Source organism: Copadichromis virginalis, linkage group LG12, assembly GCF_057382275.1.
Source record: "Copadichromis virginalis isolate Kocher_CV1m ecotype Utaka linkage group LG12, C_Virginalis_male_GT1.1, whole genome shotgun sequence".
In the NCBI taxonomy this organism is placed as follows: Eukaryota; Metazoa; Chordata; class Actinopteri; order Cichliformes; family Cichlidae; genus Copadichromis; species Copadichromis virginalis.
In genome coordinates this window covers 31,178,744-31,200,218 of record NC_140629.1, presented here as the reverse complement: position 1 = coordinate 31,200,218, position 21,475 = coordinate 31,178,744, and the positions used below count along the sequence as shown (strand labels likewise).

Below are 21,475 nucleotides of genomic sequence, written 5' to 3'. Positions count from 1 at the left end.
CCAATCATCACTTGTAGTTTTTTAAACTATGCAGATTTATTCAAACATACTGTTCTCTGATTGGCCTAAGGATTACCCCAAGAGCCGCCCAGTACACGTGCATTTTCTTCCCTCCTAGTCTTCAGTGCCAAGGATAGCTTTTTGTGCTGGAGCTCCGACAGTTGTTTTATCCATTAGTGTTTAAAATAATACATGACACGAAATTAAAGTTAAAAAATAAGACTTTAATAATTACTGTCACGGATGCGTGGTAATTCATTTAGTTATTTTTGTATTTATGCACTGGTTAAATTCACAGTACTGTAGGTAACCCCCTTCTTTTCCTTCCATTTGCTCTAAATCAGCATGTTGTCACAGAGCTAAGAATAGCTCAGCAACATGTATCCCCTTGCAGCTGCACTGAACTCCACGCCCATCTACCCAGAGTACACTGGGGCCTGATTATACTGTTCTGTGACGACGATGCAGCCTAAAAAGATAAAAAAGACTGCGTTTAAGCTCTGCGCCTGGACTATGGGATACTGAGTTTGATGCTCTTGGCTGTTACTTCTCAGTACTTTATCTCTTAGTAATAAACCCAGTGTCTGTTACTGAATAAACTCAAAATTACTAAATCAGTCAATGAGTCATTTATTCTTATTTTAATTACCACACAATTCTAATCTGTCAAAAAATAATTAATGCACGAGTTTAAAAAGCGTGTACCACATAATCACACGTGTTGAGGAAAAGTGGATTACTCCCCTTTGTGCATGGCAAAGAGAAAATGTCCTTTTCCGAGTATCATATCAGCGTTCCTATGTTCTTTAAAAGTTATCTGAACTTTATGCACAGGCACACAATAGAGATGTGTTATTGTTCATATATTACTCTCAGATCCAGCGTACACTTGATGGGTATTATGGTGGTAACCACATAACAACTAATGTTATGATACCGTCACAGTGCTCTCTGTTCTGCGTTAATAAAGGTGATATTTAACATTGGTGTATTTATAATGCACTGCAAGAGGAAGTGCTGCTGTATCAATCATTTGTTCAACTTCTTTTTGAAATTTCCCATTAACAGAATATCTTTGGTGCATGATTATTTTTAGTTTTGGCCGTGGGACCACAAAGGTGGGGTCATGACAGATTTTTTTTAAAGACATTTATCCAAAAGCGACAAAATTTGCATGCGGTGTCTGCAAACATTTTCCAGTAATTCATTCTCTGAAAAAGGAAATGAAACCTTATTATTTGGTAAAAACAGCTGTTATTATTATGTGTATTATTTTTCACGGTTGCATTGCTTCAACAAGCACAGTAGTATTCAATCACATACATTTTCCTGTCACATAAAGACAGAACAGAACCTTATCATTAAAAATGACAAACTGCACCATGCCTGTGTTAGCTTCATCTTGGCACACAAAGGTGCTTTTTAGTTTAGCTCCTTGCGCCCCCTTCTGTTTACTTGCTGTAACAGTCGTATTGCCCTCAGATCTAAGCATAAGCAAACTGCTGATCAGAATCCAGGACTTGATAAAAGTCTTTACAGTTGATTAAATAAGTGAATGTCCTCACTTATACTATAAGTGCAACATGCAGTTAATTTTTTTTTATTAAAGAATAAAACAAAAAACAGAGCTTACTTTTCTTTAATAAAGAATAGCCAATACTTATAATACAAAATGAATGTCTTTATAGCAATACTTGAAATTTGGGTTTTTGAAAAGATGTTTGAATACAATTACATGTACTGCCATGCATGTACAGGTGTCTTATCAACCTAAACATTTCCAGTCCAGCTCCTTAAACACTCATTATAACCATAAGTAACAAGTCACACACTATATACATCACTATCACTTCTCTATTCTCACACGCCATGCTAAATATTAAGTGTTCAGCTGATCAGTTGTTTTTATCTTCTTTGACCCTTCTGTGTCATGTTCCCTCCTCCTCTTCTGTCTGTGCTTCTGCCCTTCCTCTTGCCTGAACTGGTGCCTGTTGTGGGAAAAACAAAAACATATTCACATGCATTGACAAGGGAAGCTAATTTACTTGAGTTGAATCTCAAACAACAGAAAAAAAACCTATATGGACAAATCTGGCTCAGCAGTAAAGTGCTAAACTGTTTCAGGCTTTTTTTGCAGCTTTCCTGAGTTTCCAGGTGATAAAATACAAAATTACACACTAAATAAAAAATGCAGAAACAAAACTTAGTATTGTCTGACTTGCAGTAAATGGCGTTAGTATTCAAGTCATCTTCTACAGTACAACAATGATAAAATGAAGTCCACTGAAGGTTAGCTTTTCCTACATCACTGGTCATTTTGACGTGTGACTGTCATACTTTAAAACGTTTAATGCATCAGCATCTTGCAGACAAGAATCTGGTGGATATTAAACAATATTTTGATCTTCTGTATGAATCTAAACAGGTGGGCTATATTTCCCTTGTGTTGATGAGATCTTTAACATTTAAAAAGTGATAGCATGATTTCATCCCCATGAAAGCAAATTTAACGCAAATATAAACACCATAGATTTTAGACACATTGAGGATCATGTGGCCTATTGGCTAACAGTGCAGACAAACATAAAACACTGAAAATATCTGAATGATATTTTCTCCTGTCTCTGTAGTCATTCCTCTGCCCAAACATGTCCCAAAACACCATATATGGAAACCAGGTGCAATGAAGAGCTTTGTCAACTAACCTGGACTGCCAGCGTCGACCGCTGTTCCACACTCTACCAAAGGAAGGTAGCCAGTTGGCGTCTGTATGTGAGCTGTGATCGAAGTTGGCCCCCACTCTGTTCGGAGGAAGCTTCCTCAGCTTCTCTTGCTCCTCTGGCAAAAGCGAGATGTCATTATACTCCCATTACAGGCAGATTTTTTTAACTGGTTTTATACAAGTCTATGTGGATATGTTATTTTTAATTCCTCACACTAACTCCAGCAACAGCAGCTTCATGATTGTAGCTCTAGTGTTTACGAAAATGCTACTTATAAATGACAGTGATGCAACAAATGCTTGACACTGCTACATGTCATTTGATGATAGCAATCATCGTCCTTACTATGTTTGAGGAACTCGTGGAGTGATGGGCCAATCTCTGGCTCTGCAGCAGTTCTGGAGGTCCCTTCTACAGGATCATCTTGGAGCCAAGGAGGGACAGCACCTACAGCACACACAGGTTAAAATGCTTCATCAAGCAGACAAAATAGTTTCATGCAGAAGCTTCAGAAAGGTTGAAAACAGGAAACCAGTAAACAATGTATTAGCTTAACAGAAACCAAAGTTTGTCCACTGATACACAATGCAGTTAGGTCAACATCATTAAGCACTTATTTTTAATTCATCATGCAATATGACTAAGCAGATGTCTGATGTACAAGTTTGGGGACAAGATCACAAGATATCATCTCAATATTGACCAAAATGTCTGAGTAATCTTTCCAGCACCTTGTTGAATCTATGCTACCAGGAATTAAGGTACTAGCAAGGAGAATCTAATAATGTTCCCAGTGAGTATATATACTGAATTTATATGTATTAATGTTATAAATAGCAGGAACAGTAAAAGTTCTGCGTAACTCTCAAAAGCAGTTGTTTTGCACAACCACATATATATATTTTTTTCACCGCCACCTCAAGTCATACATCACAGTACCTGTATGAACGTTTCCACTGTTCGATGAATCCTGTATGAGAGAAAAAAAGCGTTCATGTGAGGTCATTGCATTTGTATGATAACATTGCATATATATATGTATAGATGAGTGAATACTTTTTGAATAAAAGCTGCCAGTCTACCTGATAACCTATGAATGTCAGGCCGTGTCCTGCTGGAGTCCACGGCATTTCACCCATCGAGTCCACAAAGCTGCTCCCCGCCTGCTGGTCTGATCCTTGACACATAAACTGTGAGCTGTTGCCCAAAGGACAAGGTGATCCCCAAACAAAAACACAAGTCATTTGAAGTGAGACTGATGAGAGTGTAGAATAGCTACAGTGTTGCAGATGTGACAATGGTTTACCTGACAGAGTTCTCTACAGATGAGTCTGTGCCGTTGGGTCCGTTTAACAACTCAGGCTCTGCATCACGCTGATATTGATTCAGGAAAAGCCAACAGTGGTTCACAGAGGAAGTCTGACATCTAATCATGTTTCATTTCAGCTTTTATCATCACAATCCTTACACACAACATTACCCAAAATGTTAATATAAACCTCGTGCCCTTCTTCTTACACCAAAAGGTTAACCAGCCACACTATTCTTCAAGAGTTAAACAGGAGCCTACAATTATTTAGCTGAAGAATGGTGGAATTTGCAATCTTACGTGCAAACAAACACCAGTTAATGCCACAGTGATGGATACTGCCACAGCATCGTTGGAAAACAAACCTCTAAAAGTGACTGTAAGACCTCCTGGCGATGCCTTTCCTGGGCTCGTATATGCTCAGCATGCTGCAGTCACAAAAAAAGAGAGAAAACAAAAAATAATTACCAACAAAAGGTTTCAAACCTGGATAATGTACCCTTCCTTAAGACACTAATTATACTGAAAAATGACTCTAAGGATGAAAACAGTCTCTAAGTAACTACATCTGCATTTCAGAGCTGACTTTCAGATGTTGAGATGCTGGATAATTCAGCAATAAATTGAACTGAACATTTAAAACACCTCTATATATGTAACTATATTAGCATTTATCAATACTGTGCTTCACTACTCCAAAAACAGAATGCTATATGTAGTTCATTTAAAAACAAGGTTGCAATACCTGTTTAATGTATTCATCCTCATTCTCCACAAATGATTCCAATGCCTTTGCCACCTCAACTTTAAACCTAAAGAAAAATACAGAACAGTCAATGCAGATACATTTAATTTTACAAACAAACTTTAATAATGTCTGAATACTTATGGCTCAGTAGGTCTACCTTTCCGTTTCCTCTTCTGTGACGATGACTTTGTCTCTAAACTTCGGGTCAGCTTTATTGTCCCACCAGAACTTGTGTGTATTCTTCCTGTGTTCTGGGCTGAAATAAAATATAGTTGAAAAACTTTAAATACACTCTCATATAAATTCATATGAAAAAATAAAGTAGGTGTACTATATTCATTCAGCAAATGTTTGAGAAATGTATGTTTTGTGGTCAAATGGGTCTTGGTGACCTCTGGACATATTACATATTTTTGTTGCATGTGTAGGTTTGGGAAACATCTTAAAGTCTGTGAAGGTTCTCAGTCATCCAGGTCATCGTAGTCAAAGTAGTCTTTGTCTACAAAACATCTTAAAGATATTTTAAAAACTCAACTTGCAAGTTGGCACATAAACAGGAAGAAATGGAAACAGTAATTCAGGCGTCAGCGTTTTCTTCCTGATTGTGTCTTATCAGTCACTTAAGGATCTTTCCTGTTTCATCACACGTAAGCAATTAACCCTATCCTTCTTCTTTACAACAGCATGTGTATACACAGCCAGTTAAGTAATACGCATTTAAATGCAGTTTATATGAAAAAAAAACAAAAACAGTTTTTTGAAAATGTGTTAAAACACTTTTCCAGACATGGATTGCTTTAAAACAGCAAAGGAAATTGAAGAAATCTGAGCAATCAAAGGCAATCAAAATGGTTCCAGACAAAACAAAATACAGTGAATAAAACCTTATAAGTAAGACTCACGTGGCCATGTGTTCTAACAGGCCTCCATAAAGGACAGTCATGTTGCCATCTGTAACGTTTTTCTCAATTTCACACCCACAGCAGTAGCACCAGAATGTCTGCTTGTGCTGGGTGCAATCAAACTTTTCTACTTGGGGTTTCTTAAGTGTTCGGCGAGCTTCCTTCACCTGGGAGACAGTGGATGAAGCAGACATAGAAAACTGACAAAGTTAGACTCTGATTGGAGCTAAAACAGTTTCACACAATTCTACTGTTGCATTTAAATATTACTTTTTATTATTATTCAAATTAAAAAATACAAATTTAAAAAATATATATAATCAGTTTGGAGAGTGTAGTTTGTGGTGCTGTTGAATTATATAGGGTTATATATTTATATATATGCTTACAAAACAAAAGAACTAAAAGAGCTGATTCAGGAAAAGCTAACAGTAGTTCTCAGATTGGCCTTGTTGACTCCCATCTCTAAATAAGATGACATTTACTAATGGCAGTATGTCAGTGTTTATTGTCGATTTTGTGTTGTTTCAGATCAAGGCTGCATTGGCTAAATACAAGATAATGTGATAAAACTCTCAAAGACTTGAAAACAACTTTATAATGAGGATGTATTTATTTCACTGGTAAAAAAGGACAGGAATAAATAACAAGAAAATCCCCAAACTGCTACTAACATGTGCAAATCTCCAACTACTGTGTACATACAAAAAAATAGACCAAATTTATTGACATGCAAAGACATACTATGCAAGTATGTACATTACAGTATTTGAGGACATATATAAATGAACTGTTTAAATATTTGTTCAAATAAATTGTTTTAGGGAACGAGTCTGAATCCTTACTGATAAAGAAAAATATATGTAATATACATGATAATAAATCAGACTATATTACTGTCCGATTTCAAATAAATATAACGGTAATATCATAATGATATATACAGATGTTGTATATCGAGTAAAAACAAATTGTTAAAATATATAATACACAATCAGAAAAATATAATAGTAATATTAATAATAATAATTATGATGCTTTAAAGTTATTTAAGTTGTATCGTGCATTAGATATGAAAGGATGATCTCAAGCTACTTAATCAGAAGCAGGGCACATTACGCGTGACGTGCTGGTGGTATCAGAGTTATGATTATTATGAATACTGACGCACCTCATGGTGGCCGTTCTGTAGACTTAAAATCATATACATATAATAAAGAAGATAATGGACTCACAATATTTCGCTACACAACTTGGGAATCATACTTTTTAATGTTACTCAGAAGGAAAAGAGTTCAATCTAGGATTTTAACAACAGTTTGCCTCCATCACTTCTACCAGGGTCAGATCATGCTGCACAAAACACAGACTACTCTCAATATCAAATATCAGTTAAAAAAAAAATCTACAATCTGCATACCTTTTCTGTGAATTTAAGGAGAACCACTCTGAGTCTACTTTGATGAGTTTTTCCGAAAATGTGTCCCTTCCCGTTGAATGTTGTTTGTCTACAAATGGCACAGTAGTGTGCACCCATTTAGATTCTGTGGAAGTTACCAAACATATACCGAAACCGAGATGAAACCAGATCCGACCTAAAACCAAACGTAACAGTTTTGTCTTTGTTTATCTCGTATCCCCCTTCACCACAGCAGCTACCCCTCATAGCTTAGCGTAAGTTAGCCTTTGCTGCAGGACGTAGTTCCGTCCAGAAATACTTCCCCCTTGAAGCAGAGGAACGGGCTTTGTGTTAAGACTTTCAAAAGTCTTTGAAAAGACTTTTAGTACTATGAATATTGATCATATTTAAAGTAGACTATATACCAAAAGCGGAGTAAGATCATAGATAGTAGAGGCACAGCCTTCTTGCTAAATGAAAAGGCAACAAGTAAAGGCGGAACGAAGAGCTGCCTGACTTTCAGTGTCGGAACACTGTACGAGCCAGTGGAAGTAACGTGGAGAGTGAGAAGATCAAAGACGGCAGCAGTATTCATGCTCAGAAAGAGAACTACTGATGAGACATTTGCTTTGAGTGGATGCTCAGGCATGTCCACAGTTACATTTTAACGAAACTACCTCATGCCAAGTGTCTTAAAGATACGTAGTATAATTACAGCAGCGCAGAAAAAAATAACTAAAAGTCCCCGTGAAAGCGACTGGAATAGATCAACTACTAGGAGGGAGAGGAATGAAAGGGTGAACTCGCTTCCAAAGCCGGATCTTCTAGTGTGACACCGAGCGGAAGTAAACAGAAACTGGGCTGGTGGCGTAAACATCGACTTGTGCGTGGGAACAATATATGTGTAACAAGGCAATAATGCCTTCAGTTCAGCATTTTAGACAGTTTTTCAACGAGCGACTAGCTGCTGCTGCTGAAGAAATATTCAGCGCTTTTGAAAAAACTATCCTGGAGTACGAAGAAGAGATCAGCCGTCAGCGTAGGCTGCTGGACATCGTCTGCAAACCTGCGGTGAAGTTACCCAGGATAGGTCCGCAACACCTTAATTACACGTTTGATATAATTTGCAGTTAAATAATGGAGGCTTTAGACTTATATTAGATCCTGTTCGTTTAAAGTCCTATTAGTTTGTTTTCTTTATCCCAACAGGGTTGTGAGGATGGGAATATGAACGTGCCTCTATTACCACAGCACGTGTCGAACCGACCTCAGTCTATAATCTTTGTCAGTGTGAGAGAAAAACTGGGAGTCGGTGTTTGCTAAGCATTTTTTCTATTCTTAAATGTTTTCGTTTTTTGATCAATCAAAACGGAAGAAAATCTGAAATTTATTCTACAACATTGTTTAAAATATCAGATTTGGCAACATGAAATTGAGCGGCAACTACAATGCTATTTATTTGTTTCAAATCCCTTCCACCTCAAACGTGTTTTATTGGGTAGTTTTCTTTATTTTACTTTTTTTCTGTTACTGACATTGGATTGCACACACCAGTATATGGAATATTTATGAACTTTTAGGTGGGTAGCAAAATCTGTGTAGTTTCTGTCAGTGTGTAACTTTTTGTTTGTTTGTTTGTTTGTTTGTTTGTTTCACTTATCCCTCCAGAGCTCCCACATCAGCTTGCCTGTAAAGAGGAGGAGGTTCTTGCCTCTGACCAGCAGCCCATTTTCCAGGAGAGGAACCCCAGGTTGGATCAAGAGGTTAAAGAGGAACTCTGCGCTAGTCAGGACAGAGAGCATCTTGTACTGAAGCAGGAGACTGATACTTGCATTGTGCCTCTTACTTATGAGAAAGGTGACAACGCTGAAGATCAGACTTTGAGATTGATTCCGAGTGAATTAGTAAGTGCAACAGAAAAACATTCCTTAGTCAAAATATCTATTAAAACCTCAGAGGAAGCAGAGCTAAATACCAACCACCAGCTCTTTTCTCACAGTTCCTATTTATCTAAAAGCCCTGACAAAGAAGACGAGCCTGAGGATTGTATGTCAATTGGAAATGCAGAGACAAAACCACAGAAGATAAGTCACAAAGGCAATCATATACATAATCCTGCAATGTTGATGAATTACTGTAAAACACACGCAAGCAAAAAGTCTTTCAAATGTGACACTTGTGGAAAAACATTTCCATTTAATTCCAAATTAATCAGACACCTGCGAATCCACACGGGCGTGAGGCCATATTCTTGCAACATCTGTGGTAAAAGATTCAATCAGACATCCATACTGAACGTTCATAAACGAATCCACACAGGCGAGAGGCCGTATTCTTGCAACATTTGCGGAAAGAGATTTAACCAGACGTCAATACTGAACGTCCATAAAAGAACTCACACGGGCGAGAAGCCATTTTCTTGTAACATCTGTGGTAAAAGATTTAATCAGAAGTCAATACTGGATGCTCATGTCAGAATCCACACAGGCGAGAAGCCCTTTTCTTGCAAAACATGCGGGAAATGTCTCAGGAGTCGTTCTACTCTGTTGGTTCACATGAAAAAAACACACGGGCGAGCAACCGTATTCTTGCAAAACATGTGACATTTCAAATGCAGCTATCTTGTAAGTCCATGTGTGAAGCCAGACGTTTGCCAGACTATATGTAAAAGAAACAGCACATGAAAAATCTGCAAAGGCAATAATTTTATAATTTTGTGTGCAGCAATTATGTGAAATGATTCTTTTATGCATCAAGCTTGATGCGGTATCTAAGGCTGCATTCGTTCAACTACGGTAAGTGTTTGTATATGCAAATATAGATACAATATAGAGTTTCAGTTTTTCACTTCAAGACTAAAACAAACCACTAATATTTAATTACACCTCAGTCTTCTACTTCAATGCTTACATTTGATAATAAGTGTTAGGACTTTTTAAAAAGCATTAACCTGTTTAGGGGATACACAAATAAGGCAGAACCATCAGCTGTGGGCACAAATGGGTCATGGCACACTCATTCGTTGAGCACAGATGGAAAAGTCCCACTTATAGAAAACTACATTGACACAAGGCGTAGCCACAGCGGATTTTTAGAGGGGAATGTAAAAGGGATTTATGATTTGTTTTCCCCCCGCTCTGCCTTGCAGATTGGTTGTGGGGGTCTGATATATGAAAAGCTGCTCCTCCTTGTCTCCAAACACGTCTTTCGTGACTGTAGCTGCAAAAACCCAGTTTTGATTTCTTGACCCAGTCACCATGACTTCTGTAGATGTTGACTTTTGTTATGAGGGTGTACGTCAGGACCATGTTGGCATATTAGGTCTCAGTGATGCATGATGCTCATTCACTCACGTGTCAGCAAAACCTTCCTGCAGCTCCTTTTCAAACACATAAGGGTTTGGAATAGTAGATTTTCATGCTTGAAGTGCCTTCATGTCTTTATATCCATCTCTTGCATCGTATAAATTCTTTTTACAAGTCTGTTCACAGTATTTGTCAGCTGGTCAAATTTCAGCTGGCAAACTAATACCACTTGCTGCTTCGGCTGGCTTCGAAGGCCTAGAGTTCCTGCCTTTAGAAGAAGACATGCACACGCCACAGTGTCTGTATTAAATAAAATATCTCTAATTGTAACAGTATACGCCATTTTCCTCTGTGTGCCTGAATGTTCGTATGCAACTGTACGTCTTCTTTTCGAGAGCTCATGAATATTTGTTTTGTAACTTCATTGCTTTTTTGTGTTGGTGTTGTTTGTTTGTTAAAGTCCAAAAGTAAAAGTATCTAGTAACAGTGTTGCGAAATACCCATCACAATTTCATACAACTCCAGCTGATGTTTGGAGATATTTTATTTTGTTTAGCGAGGAGCAAAAATGTGCACAGTTCAGTGTGACACAAGGTGATTGGATTGAAATGTTCCCAGTTACAAGTTTAGCAGTTAGAGCCAGACTATGTTTGGTGTTTCTCATTACAAAAAGTCACTGTTTAGCTTATTGCTCCTGATTATTGATCCATTATATCATTTAAAAGGAAATGCACAGCAGGCTGTCTCTCAGTGTATTTCTGCTGTAATTGTGAATGAGATGCTTTGTGGAACTTTTGAAAGCACTGAAACCCTCAACATGAATTTGTTAATTACAACATATTTATATCTGCCTTTCTTGTTTTTATTCTGAGGCTGCTCTACATACCTGAGGCCAGCCTAGCATTCATTAGGTTACATGTGAATGTTTCTACTTTATGGTAACACAGTGAAGAAAGCCTTTTACTTGTCAGCGTTACAGTTTCCCTGTTAACAAATGGTAGAAAAAACAAAACTGAAATACTTACAGAAGTTACAGTATTGTTTGCTTATTTATTTTTTTTAGCTTTTCTCTTCTCTTCTTTTCACTTAGTAAATTTGCACGCCAGTATACACTATTACATATATATATAGCACATAGCAAGGGCTGATTTTAGCTAACCTCTTGTAACGTGTACTGTAGAGAAAAACAGTTAAGATACATGATGCTGGATCTAAATGTAAAACATGTTTATGTCTTTATCAAACTTGCGTGTTGTTTAACTAATGAAGAAAGTTAATAGTGGCTGTTTAAAATTAGTTAAGGGGATTGATTTATTGAAGTAACAATAGACAATAAAGGTAGCATTGCCCAGTCAGTATTTTAGGCTATATAACTTGTTTTACTGTATTCATCTCCATTTACAGATATTTAGATACCAAAAAGAATCCTAAGAGCCATCTATGCAGTCTGAAAGTCTTTGGCATTTTGTGTTTATTTTGTTCTTTGCAGTATTTGTTGCCCTGAAATTATTGTATATCTATGTAATGTTACACTAAATGCTCAGTTTGACTATATCCCTGTGTGTGTTTTGCATTTTTATTTCACTCACAGCACTGTTATCTTTCCATAACATCAAATTGTTCCTCACAGCAACATGAATTGGTTTGAGGAGCTATAATATACAACATCTTTGTATTAGTATTTCTTTCTCTGTCTGCCAATTTGTCCTACAAGCTCAGGATGTGATCAACCAAACTTGACCTGCAGATATATCTTAGGTCCTTCAAGGTTCTTATGGCCCACAAAATGACCTGTTTTTAGCATCTGTGCACCTATAACAACTTAACCTATGCCTCCCTTTATGCACTTAAAAAACATCAAAGCATCGTGTTTTAATTCCACAGCCATCAACGTGGCCAGTCCAAACAATACTGTAGTATATCATATAATATAATAGCATATCATATCATGTAATACTGGAAAGAGAAACTCATGCATTTAATTCTTATCTTTCTTTCAAACTATTTAATTAAAGCAACCACTGTATCGCTTTATATATGTAAATATTGATCATAGTGCTCTTTACAGTTCCATAGAAAGAATTTCACAAGTACATAAAACAGTGTTCAGGGGTTTTTGGGAGGAAATATGAGATCACTCTGTGTGTTTTTTGTGGTCAGCAGTGTGGGCAATTTGTTTTTCACATAGGGCCAGGTTTGTAGAGTTTGTAGAGAGCAAGTTTGTAGAGCTTTTTTCCCTTACAAAATGAAATCATCATTGAAAAACTGCATTTTGTATTTACTCGAGTTATTTTTTATAAATGATTTTTCTTAATATTAAAAATTCTTTGACTATTTGAAACATGTAAGTGTGACATATGCATGTATGCATGCCTTTTGCACGCCGGACAGTAGGTGGTGGTAATGAGCGGGTACAGGATGTGTGTATCGCCCAGTATCACTTGCGGAAGTTAAAAGAAAAGTGCGCAAGTTTAGGCAGCTTCGAAGTCAAAGCGTCTACATTTTAGATGTAACAATGTATCCCGTTCAAAGCATGCGTAAGTTTGTCTGTGATCGACTAACAGCAGCTGCCCAAGAAATACTGGGAGCGTTTGAAAAGAGAGTAGAAGAGTACGAGTCAGAAATCGCACGTCAACGCAGGCTGCTGGATACGGTGTTCACACCGGAGATAAAGTTGCAGGATAAAGGTCGGTCAGATTACCTTGCTCCTCAGTAAAGAGTCCTGTTATGTTTGAAACGATGACTGGTTAAAATGAATCAGTCCTTAGATATTCATTTCTTAATTGTGCCAGGATCACTGTGTGGTCAGACCAGTTTGACAGGTATAATGTACCATTTGGTTTCCACTGAATTACACAATTTATTTTATTTTTAATAGCTGGATGTTGTACCTCGGTAATGTAACAAAAGCTGACACAAAGTCCTCAAATCCTCAGCTGAACCAAAGATCCTTGTAATGCTGGGCTTACACTGTGTGGTTTTTTCAGTCGCGCCATTCAGCTCCTGCTCAAACTGTACGATTGACTCGCAGGGGTTAGATGTTCGTAGGTCACGATGCAGGGTCTCACACTATACGGCCCGATGCTCTGATGCGACCTGAGTGCTCACACTGTGCGTCCATAAAATGAAGGTTATAACAGAAATTCTGTCGCTCGCTCGCTCTCCCTTTCTGTCTTTCACTCACACAGACACGCACACCACCACCATCAACTTTGCTAAATTGCTAATGAAAAACATTAGCATTGCAGCTGTGATTGAGCAGCAGTGTAAACCCAACTATTTTCACGGTTGTTGTGATAATTTTGTGAGGCCTCATCGAAAAGGCTCGGATGAGCTTGCCATAGTTCTACAAGTTGTGCCTCCATCGCTTGTGTCCGGATCTCACGCTGCACTGCCGTGCCGCGCCGTCTTCTTCGCTGACATTCGTGTTTGCGCGTGCGCAGTGTGAGAAGCTGCGGCGACACCCTCACGACCAAGCGATTGATGATCGGGAGCTGGTCGTGAGGTGTTAATCGCTTCTCGTTAACCCACGTATACTACACGATGCACGACGCACGATGAAGGTCAAAATCGGACCGATCGCCAAAACGGTCGCACGACTCGTGCCAAAAATCGCACAGTGTATGCCCAGCTTTATATAGATGATGCATGTCTTGGGGAAGTCGTCTCATGTCACGTGTAAGGTCGAGCGGGTAATGAGTTATGGACAAGGCAATCATTAACACATCTGTGTCTCAGCAAGCAATGGAAATGAACAACTAAGCGGAGTTATTAGATACAATACCGAGATACTATTTTTGATCAAAATGTTGGTGACATATCACATCAATACATTTTTGCATTCAAACTTCCCAGCAGGTTTCATTTTAACAGCTAGAACAAAATGTATCCAGTGTCTTACTAGTATGTGTCTCAGTTGTCGTTAATGATGATGAGGACACATCCTCATTAATTATTAGAGCTGTAATTTGCACGGTCTCTCCCTGGACTGCACGGGGCTTGTCCTGTTCTGCTTCTTAGTTCACAGATGAATGATTTGCACAAGTCCACAGGATCAGATGAGGAGATAAATAACTTTTGATGTGCCAAGCCTTTAGGTGAAGTTGCATCGGGGTTGCCGTCTACATTTTTGGCCTATACCTTTAAACTCACAGAGAATAGTTTTTAGTGTGCTTGGTGGTGAGTCTGGTTTCCCACTTGGGTGCTTTGTAGATTTTAAAGAGGCAGTCCTATAATTTTAAATTTAGATCCTGAAAATGAAAGTCGGTTCATTATTGAGGTTGAGGTCAGTCGAATACTACAATTATTGTTTTGTTTTGTTTTGTTATCAGTTCCGTAGATAGATTTTAGCTCTAAACACCCACCTACAGGTCTCTGTCTTTGTGACTATAGCACTACTGGAAATGCTATTTGGAAATGCTTTTTACAGAATGAAACTTTTTTTGCTCCTTTTTCAGAAACCAATACATTCATACAATTCAATTTAAAATTGAATTCGATTTTATTTATGCAGCACCAATTCACAACCAAGTCACCTCAATTCGCTTTACATTGTAGGGAAAGAGCCTACAGTATTAGAATGCAAACCTCAACATTTAGATGTCCAGCCAAAATTAAATAATTACTAATGACTGAATGCAATTGTGATACATAAACACTCAGAGTGAAGATAGGTGAGTGAAACAGAAATGCTCAGTGCATCATGGGAAGTTCTCCAGCAGTCTAAGCCTATTGCAGCACGACTAAGGGACGGTTTAAAAGCATGTTACAGTTTTTATCAGCAGTTTAATCCTTATAAGTTACCACAGAGATGAATGCTGTCACATTCAAGGTGATGCATGGCTTTTAAATTCTATCACTAATAAACAATGTACATACAGAAAGTGTCATTTTTAGCTAATGGCTATAAGCCAAAAAATAGTATTTTAAACACTGTCCCATTCTTTCCTTCCTCCCTCTAGATCTTGCAAATACTTCTTTGAGTCAGCAGCAGAGTGACTCCACTGTTCAGCCTGATATTACACGGATTAAAGATGAGCATGAGGAAATGTGCATCAGTCAGGAACGACAGCAGCTCAAACAGCAGCAGGCGCCTGCTGCTCCTAAGGTGACTCCAGCTTCAACTGATCAAAGTGTCCACAGTGATCAGTCTCAGCCTTCAGGTCCTGACCAAACGAATCCTGCTGCAAGTAATGATCCCAAACCCAGTGTCCCTAATGAAGAGGAACGTGACAGAGAGAGTTCTCCAGTACCACCTCCAGATGATGACAACCACTTCTTCTGTCACAACTCAGATGAAGGGGAGAGTCAAGCTGACATAACTTGTAACTATGGAAGTGAAACACCAACAAGAGGCGATACGGACACATCATCAGCTATTACAGCAGCGCAGCCGTTAGATAAGGAAAACAATGATGTGGGCAGCACAGCAAACAGTGGTACAGAGGAAGGACAGGTGTGTACCAATGAGAGCAATGAGCCAGCATCAGATAGAAGTTGTAACATTGAAAACACATCATCAACCAGTAATTCTGAGTTAACACCTACTGTAAGATGTAATAGTGAGACCACATCAGCTATGAGTACTGAGCCAACACCGAACAAGAAACATATAGATGAGAATGAAACGTCAACTGCAACTGCTGGCCTAACGACTAACACAAAACAAAGTGGTGACTACACAACATCTACAAAAAGCACTGAACAAACACTAACAAAGAGCCCAACAGAAACTAGATGCCCCGATGTAACGCCACATGAGAAACACGATCAAGCGAGCCCCCCGTTAAAAGGGAATGGTGAGCCAGCGGCAAATAAGTCAAGTCACGATGGGGAATCAAGCTCATCTGTCAGCCTATATGAAAAAAGCAGTGGTAAGAAAACATCAGCTACAAGTGATGAGTATGCATCTAGAAAGAAACACAGCAAGAAAAAAACAAGCAGAAGTACTGATTTAGCTGCAAGTAGGAAACTCAAAGATGGAAAAATGTCATCAAATACAACTCCTCAGTTAATGCCAAATGAGAAGCATAAAGACTGGGACGCAAATGATGTCACTGAGCCTTCACCAGACTTTACATGTCACGACATATCAATGGAAAGTACTGAGCCAATTCAAAATAAGACTTGTGACCATGAACAGGTAGCATCAAATGAAAGTCCAGTTCAGGCAGAACCCACTGAGGGGAACACATCCTCAATTTCAAGTCCTGACCTAGCACAAAAGAAGCAGAGTGAAGGAAAACTAGCTTCTCCTTCAAACACTGAAATGGCACAAAGTAAGAATTCTAACAGTGACGAAGCCACATTGGCCGAAAGTACAGAAACATCGCCAAATAAGATGCCTGGTGATGAGACTACAAGTACTACGTCAACCTCAAGTAGGAAACTTACACATCAGAGAACATTATCAACCAGAAGCAGGGATTTAACAAAACAAAAGAAGCATAGACATAGAGACGCAAAGTCTTCAAGTAGTAAGGAAGCAGCACTGCTGAAAAGACAAAATGATGGGAGCGCAACATCAGGAGGAAGCACCGACCCAACACAACGGAAAAGACATAAGGATCAGAGTGGGGAATCCACCCAAACTACAGAGGCAAGACACAGTAAGAGAAACAACAATGGGAGCAAAAAATCAAGTGGAAGTACTGATCCAACACAAAAGAAGAGACATAGGGAAAGTGAAAAACGCTTAAAAGCATCAAGCCAGAATGATGGTGGTAATGCCAAAGATGAGGAAAATCCTTACAAGTGTGACCGGTGTGGCAAAGTGATGTCCAACTTCAAAAACTACAAATTTCATATGAAGAGCCACACAGTTGAGAAGACGTTCAAATGTGAGACTTGTGGCAAGATGTTCCGGGAAAGTTGGGATTTAAATAAACATTTAGTGATTCATTCAGCCGAGAAACCCTTCAAGTGCGACGTCTGTGGAAACGGGTTCAACCGACGTTATAATCTCGACCTGCACGCCAGGGTTCACACTGGGGAAAAGCCTTACAAATGTAGCACCTGCGGGAAAAGCTTCAGCGCCTGTGTGAACATGAAGAAGCACATGCGAATCCACACCGGTGAGAAGCCTTACACTTGCAACGAGTGCGGTAAAGAGTTTGCGGATTCTTCTGCTTTCAAGAATCATTTGCGAGTGCACACGGGGGAAAAGCCCTTCAAGTGTACCTACTGCAAGAAAAAATTTGCTACCAACACGACTTTGAAAAGGCACACCAGAACACATACAGGTGAAAGACCGTATAAATGCACCGTGTGTGATAAGGCGTTCAGTCACAAAACCGACCTGAAAGGACACATGAGGATGCACACTGGCGAGAAGCCCTACAAATGCACTAGTTGTGGGGAACAATTCTCCACCTGGTTAAAACTTCATAAGCATAAAGAGCGTGCACATGCAAGCGAATCAGAAAAACCCGCCAAATAACTGGTCGTACCAAATGAATTAACTTGTTTTTGCTTTTCGTTTTCTTGTGATTTACTTCATAGTTTTGAATTTTTTGGACATTCCAGGTGTTGAGGTCAAACAGGGTTCTTTATTGTGTATTTTTTCTGGTACTAGTGAGAAGTTAAAAATCAATTCAGGAAGGTAAAAGATCTGCAAAGAGCTATGCTTTTCAAGGCTTACAAGCAAATACTGGAAATACTACAGAAAGCTTTACACTCTCACACTGATGACAGTTTGTTATTTGTGACAAAAAGATTGTATGTTTTCCCTTTCCTTCTTGGCTTACACTTTTCTGTTACAAGTCGACGTGAGAGCTTTTTTTTCTTTCCATTCTGTTATTTTTGTCTGCATTTCTCAGAGAAGGTTGCACTTTTGCACTATGTCATTCTAAATACGGCCTTGACAAGGCCAGTCTTATTATGGCAACTCAAAAAGAAAATTCTGTATCAGAACAGTTAACCCCTAAAATGAATAGAATAGAATAGAATTCAACTTTGTCATTGCACATGTCACAGGTACAGGGCAACGAAATGCAGTTTGCATCCATCCAGAAGTGCTTTAGCCATGATATAGATATATTACAATATATATTAGCAATGATATAGATATGTAAGTATATTACAGAACTGGGTCTATTGTGGTATGTAATATGTACACGGTATGAAGTATGTTATGAATGAACAGAAGCTGTTATGAATGTGAATATACAGTTGTCCATTGTGTGTGTGTGTGTGTGTGTGTGTGTGTAGGTGGTTGTGGGTGTGTGTATGTTCAGTCCATGTGTTAACGTGGGTCAGCTGTCAGGAGGCAGAGTTCAGGAGTCTGACAGCTGTGGGGAAGAAGCTGTTCCGGTACCTGGTGGTCTTAGTCTGGAGGCTCCTGTGGTGCCTCCCAGAGGGCAGGAGGGTGAAGAGTCCATGTGATGGGTGACTGGGGTCTTTGATGATTTCCCCAGCCCTTTTCAAACACCACTTCCTGTAGATGTCAAATGCTGGCTTTACCTGGACCATTTTGCGCTGGACATCATTGTCGTTTATTACTCACAGAGAGTTTTGATGGCTGGACTTTTCCATCTTTTCGGGTTGTTGGTAGTTTCCATTTATGCGCAATGGTGGCTGCAAACTGCATTACCACCACCTTCTGGGAGTAAAAGCACATTAGATAAGAGAGATAAGAGATAAGATAAAACTTTATTAATCCCTCGGGTGGGTTCCTCTGGGAAATTCGGTACATTACATCCTGTGACTGATTTAAAAACGGGAAACGATATATTTCAGGACAAAAGCCATAGTCAGTCAGTTTTATTTTTATAGCAAATGTTAAATTATTTGATAATCATGACTATTAATTACTAAATGCAATGTAAATATTATATCAGATCCAACTCTGCAGGGAAAGCTGACGCCTCTTGGTATTTCCTATAAAAAGCTGTTGCATTTTTTTTTTAAAGGTTTTGTATGATAGTGAACTTTTACATATTTATAATTCTGTACCGTTTGCTCTTGCTTAAGCAAATGCTTTGGTTTTTGGATTGTTTTTTACATCTGTAAATATTCTTGTTAAAGAAATCTGGGAATTCCATCAGACAGATCATGGACAACAAAGTCAGACGAGTCAAAAGCCAGTGGTTGTGACTTTTGACGAGCTTTACAGTTGTTTAAATACAGTACACAGAAGTGCTTCTTGCCACAAGAATGCCTTCATTGCCTCAATGTGTTAATAAGTGTTGTACTAGAACAGCAAGCAAAAGGAACACAATGTTTGTTTGTTTTGTTTTTTTTTTGTCTTGTTGGTAATGATTTTATTTGATTTTTTTTTTCAGTGTTTTTTCCCATTTTTGTCATCAGAGCATAGACTTGTAAAACAGTCAGTGAATGTCTTATTAATGGGTTTACAATAAACCACCATGCCTTTTGTAATTGTCAATAAGTAATGTGTGCTCTTTCTGAATCTGTAGGATCCACGTTGATTTTCGTTAAATTATTTGTGATGTATTGAGACAAGAAGAATTAAGAGATTCGTTTTTGTGTAAGTGAAGGAGAAAAAAGTTACAGTGCAATAAATTCTGCTCTTATTAAACATGTGTTCTGATGATGATTCATTATTTAGAGCATATTAGTAGTTTTTAACAAGACTGCTTAAGTTGCTTTTGAAGCCTGAAGTAAAGTTACAAAGGTCAGGTGTATATGTAGGTTAATATTTAATATTTGCGTACGCTTGTTGAACACTTTTCTAAGGTATCCTTTGGTAGGACCTTTTTCACACAGAGAACTGTTGATCAGTGAATATTCCCTTTTTCAAACCATTCCCTGCACAGCCTAGAGATGGTTGTGTTTGAAATTCCCAGTAGATCTGCAGTAACTGAAATACTCAGACCAACAACCAAGTCTCATTCAAAATCATTTAAATCAAATCAATAAATATTTTTTGCTATTATGATGCACATTTTGAAATTTAGCAGGTCGTCTTGAGTATGTTGTTATATCTAAATCCATTAAGTGATTGGCTTAGATGTTTGTGTTAAGTAGTAGTTGAAATAATGTACCTAATATAGTGGCTGGCAAATGTGTGTTCACATGTATAATGTCAGGTCTATCTAAAGATATTAAAGACCTATTATGTTTTTATTTTTAGTTTTATGGTTTCCAAATAATTAAAAAAATGTTAAAATAAGTTTTAAAAATGTTACAAAGTAAACTACTATTTTTATTGTTCTTCACAAAAGTACATATTTGTTGGGTGAAAGAGTTAAAATGTAATTTGGAGGCTAACAAAAATGTGGTAATTTGAGATACATCACATGGTCACGTAACAGTGAGTGGACACAAAAAAATAGATTACTTGTTTACTCAGTCCCATTCTGCCATCATGTGGTCCATTATATTTTTGGCTGCATCATGAGAAAATGTGATTTAATAATTGATTTTTAAAAATCTGCAAATTGAACTGCTGCTTTCATGCTGCTATCAACAATCCCTGTACAGTATTTTCTATTTTTTCCCCACAATATCTTGAAACAACTAGAACACAGCTAACTGCTATAAACACCTGCAGCTGATGACAGAACAGCTCTCAGAGCGTATGGGCACGACTTCAAAGAAGATCACAGCAGAATTAAAGAGCAGAATCTGAAATAAATAAATATATTAACAAACAAAGGCAAAACACGAAGGTCCTGGGAAAATATTTTTACAGTATGAAGTTAAAACTCTTGTAGTAAAACTAAAAGCCCTTTTTTGGTCATTGTTTATCTATTTAGCTAAGAATTAAGCAGACTATCCGGAAAACATCTTCAGATTTTTTATCGCAAAACAGTCTAGCTGTGGATTTGCTTCTTTTCCTTCCCTTATATGCTTTATCTCCTCACATTTCTCTCTGCACTGTTATAGTTACACAATAATCAAAAGTTTAGTCAGTGCAAAAATATTATTTTAGTGCCGAAGTTGCTGTCAGATGTGCATTTATATAGTTGCATATACAGAGTGATAAGAAATTGACAACAGATTCTTACAATGGAGAGCAGGCCAAGACTACCTATCTGTCTGTAGAAGAGACCACCCACCTGCCTCTTTGTACTGTATATTTATCAGGCTTTGTTGCAGTGCTTTATCAGTGACTCCGAGTTACAGA

The 21,475-nt window shown here is 38.1% G+C and overlaps 2 protein-coding genes and 1 pseudogene across 3 annotated transcripts; 2 read left to right on the top strand and 1 right to left on the bottom strand.

Moving 5' to 3' along the window:
* Positions 1–1,623: 1,623 nt before the first annotated feature.
* On the bottom strand, positions 1,624–7,408 carry cenatac (centrosomal AT-AC splicing factor). The gene is made up of 11 exons (XM_085476048.1): positions 7,103–7,408; positions 5,683–5,849; positions 4,938–5,036; positions 4,778–4,844; positions 4,398–4,460; positions 4,030–4,097; positions 3,806–3,920; positions 3,663–3,693; positions 3,069–3,170; positions 2,706–2,838; positions 1,624–1,988 (listed from the first exon to the last, which is right to left on the bottom strand). The coding sequence occupies exons 1-11, from the start codon at positions 7,217–7,219 to the stop codon at positions 1,880–1,882; spliced, it is 1,071 nt and encodes a 356-aa protein (XP_085332174.1). The 5' UTR covers positions 7,220–7,408; the 3' UTR covers positions 1,624–1,879.
* Positions 7,409–7,609: 201 nt separating this feature from the next.
* Positions 7,610–11,940, top strand: LOC146697352 (uncharacterized; annotated as a pseudogene). Its single transcript, XR_014923390.1, has 2 exons — positions 7,610–8,171; positions 8,750–11,940. The product of XR_014923390.1 is annotated as an uncharacterized LOC146697352 (transcript).
* Positions 11,941–12,836: 896 nt separating this feature from the next.
* Positions 12,837–19,937, top strand: LOC146697351 (uncharacterized). The gene is made up of 2 exons (XM_085476047.1): positions 12,837–13,073; positions 15,348–19,937. Exons 1-2 carry the CDS (start codon positions 12,902–12,904, stop codon positions 17,822–17,824), a joined length of 2,649 nt encoding a protein of 882 aa, XP_085332173.1. The 5' UTR covers positions 12,837–12,901; the 3' UTR covers positions 17,825–19,937.
* Positions 19,938–21,475: the final 1,538 nt, after the last annotated feature.

Coding starts and splice junctions, on each gene's coding strand:
- LOC146697351 (XM_085476047.1), top strand. CDS start 12,902: ATGTATCCCGTTCAAAGCATGCGTAAGTTTGTCTGTGATCGACTAACA. Junction 13,074..15,347: donor GATAAAGTTGCAGGATAAAG/GTCGGTCAGATT, acceptor TCCTCCCTCTAG/ATCTTGCAAATACTTCTTTG.
- cenatac (XM_085476048.1), bottom strand. CDS start 7,219: ATGGGTGCACACTACTGTGCCATTTGTAGACAAACAACATTCAACGGG. Junction 5,037..5,682: donor CTGTTAGAACACATGGCCAC/GTGAGTCTTACT, acceptor ATTTTATTTCAG/CCCAGAACACAGGAAGAATA. Junction 2,839..3,068: donor CCACGAGTTCCTCAAACATA/GTAAGGACGATG, acceptor CGCTTTTGCCAG/AGGAGCAAGAGAAGCTGAGG.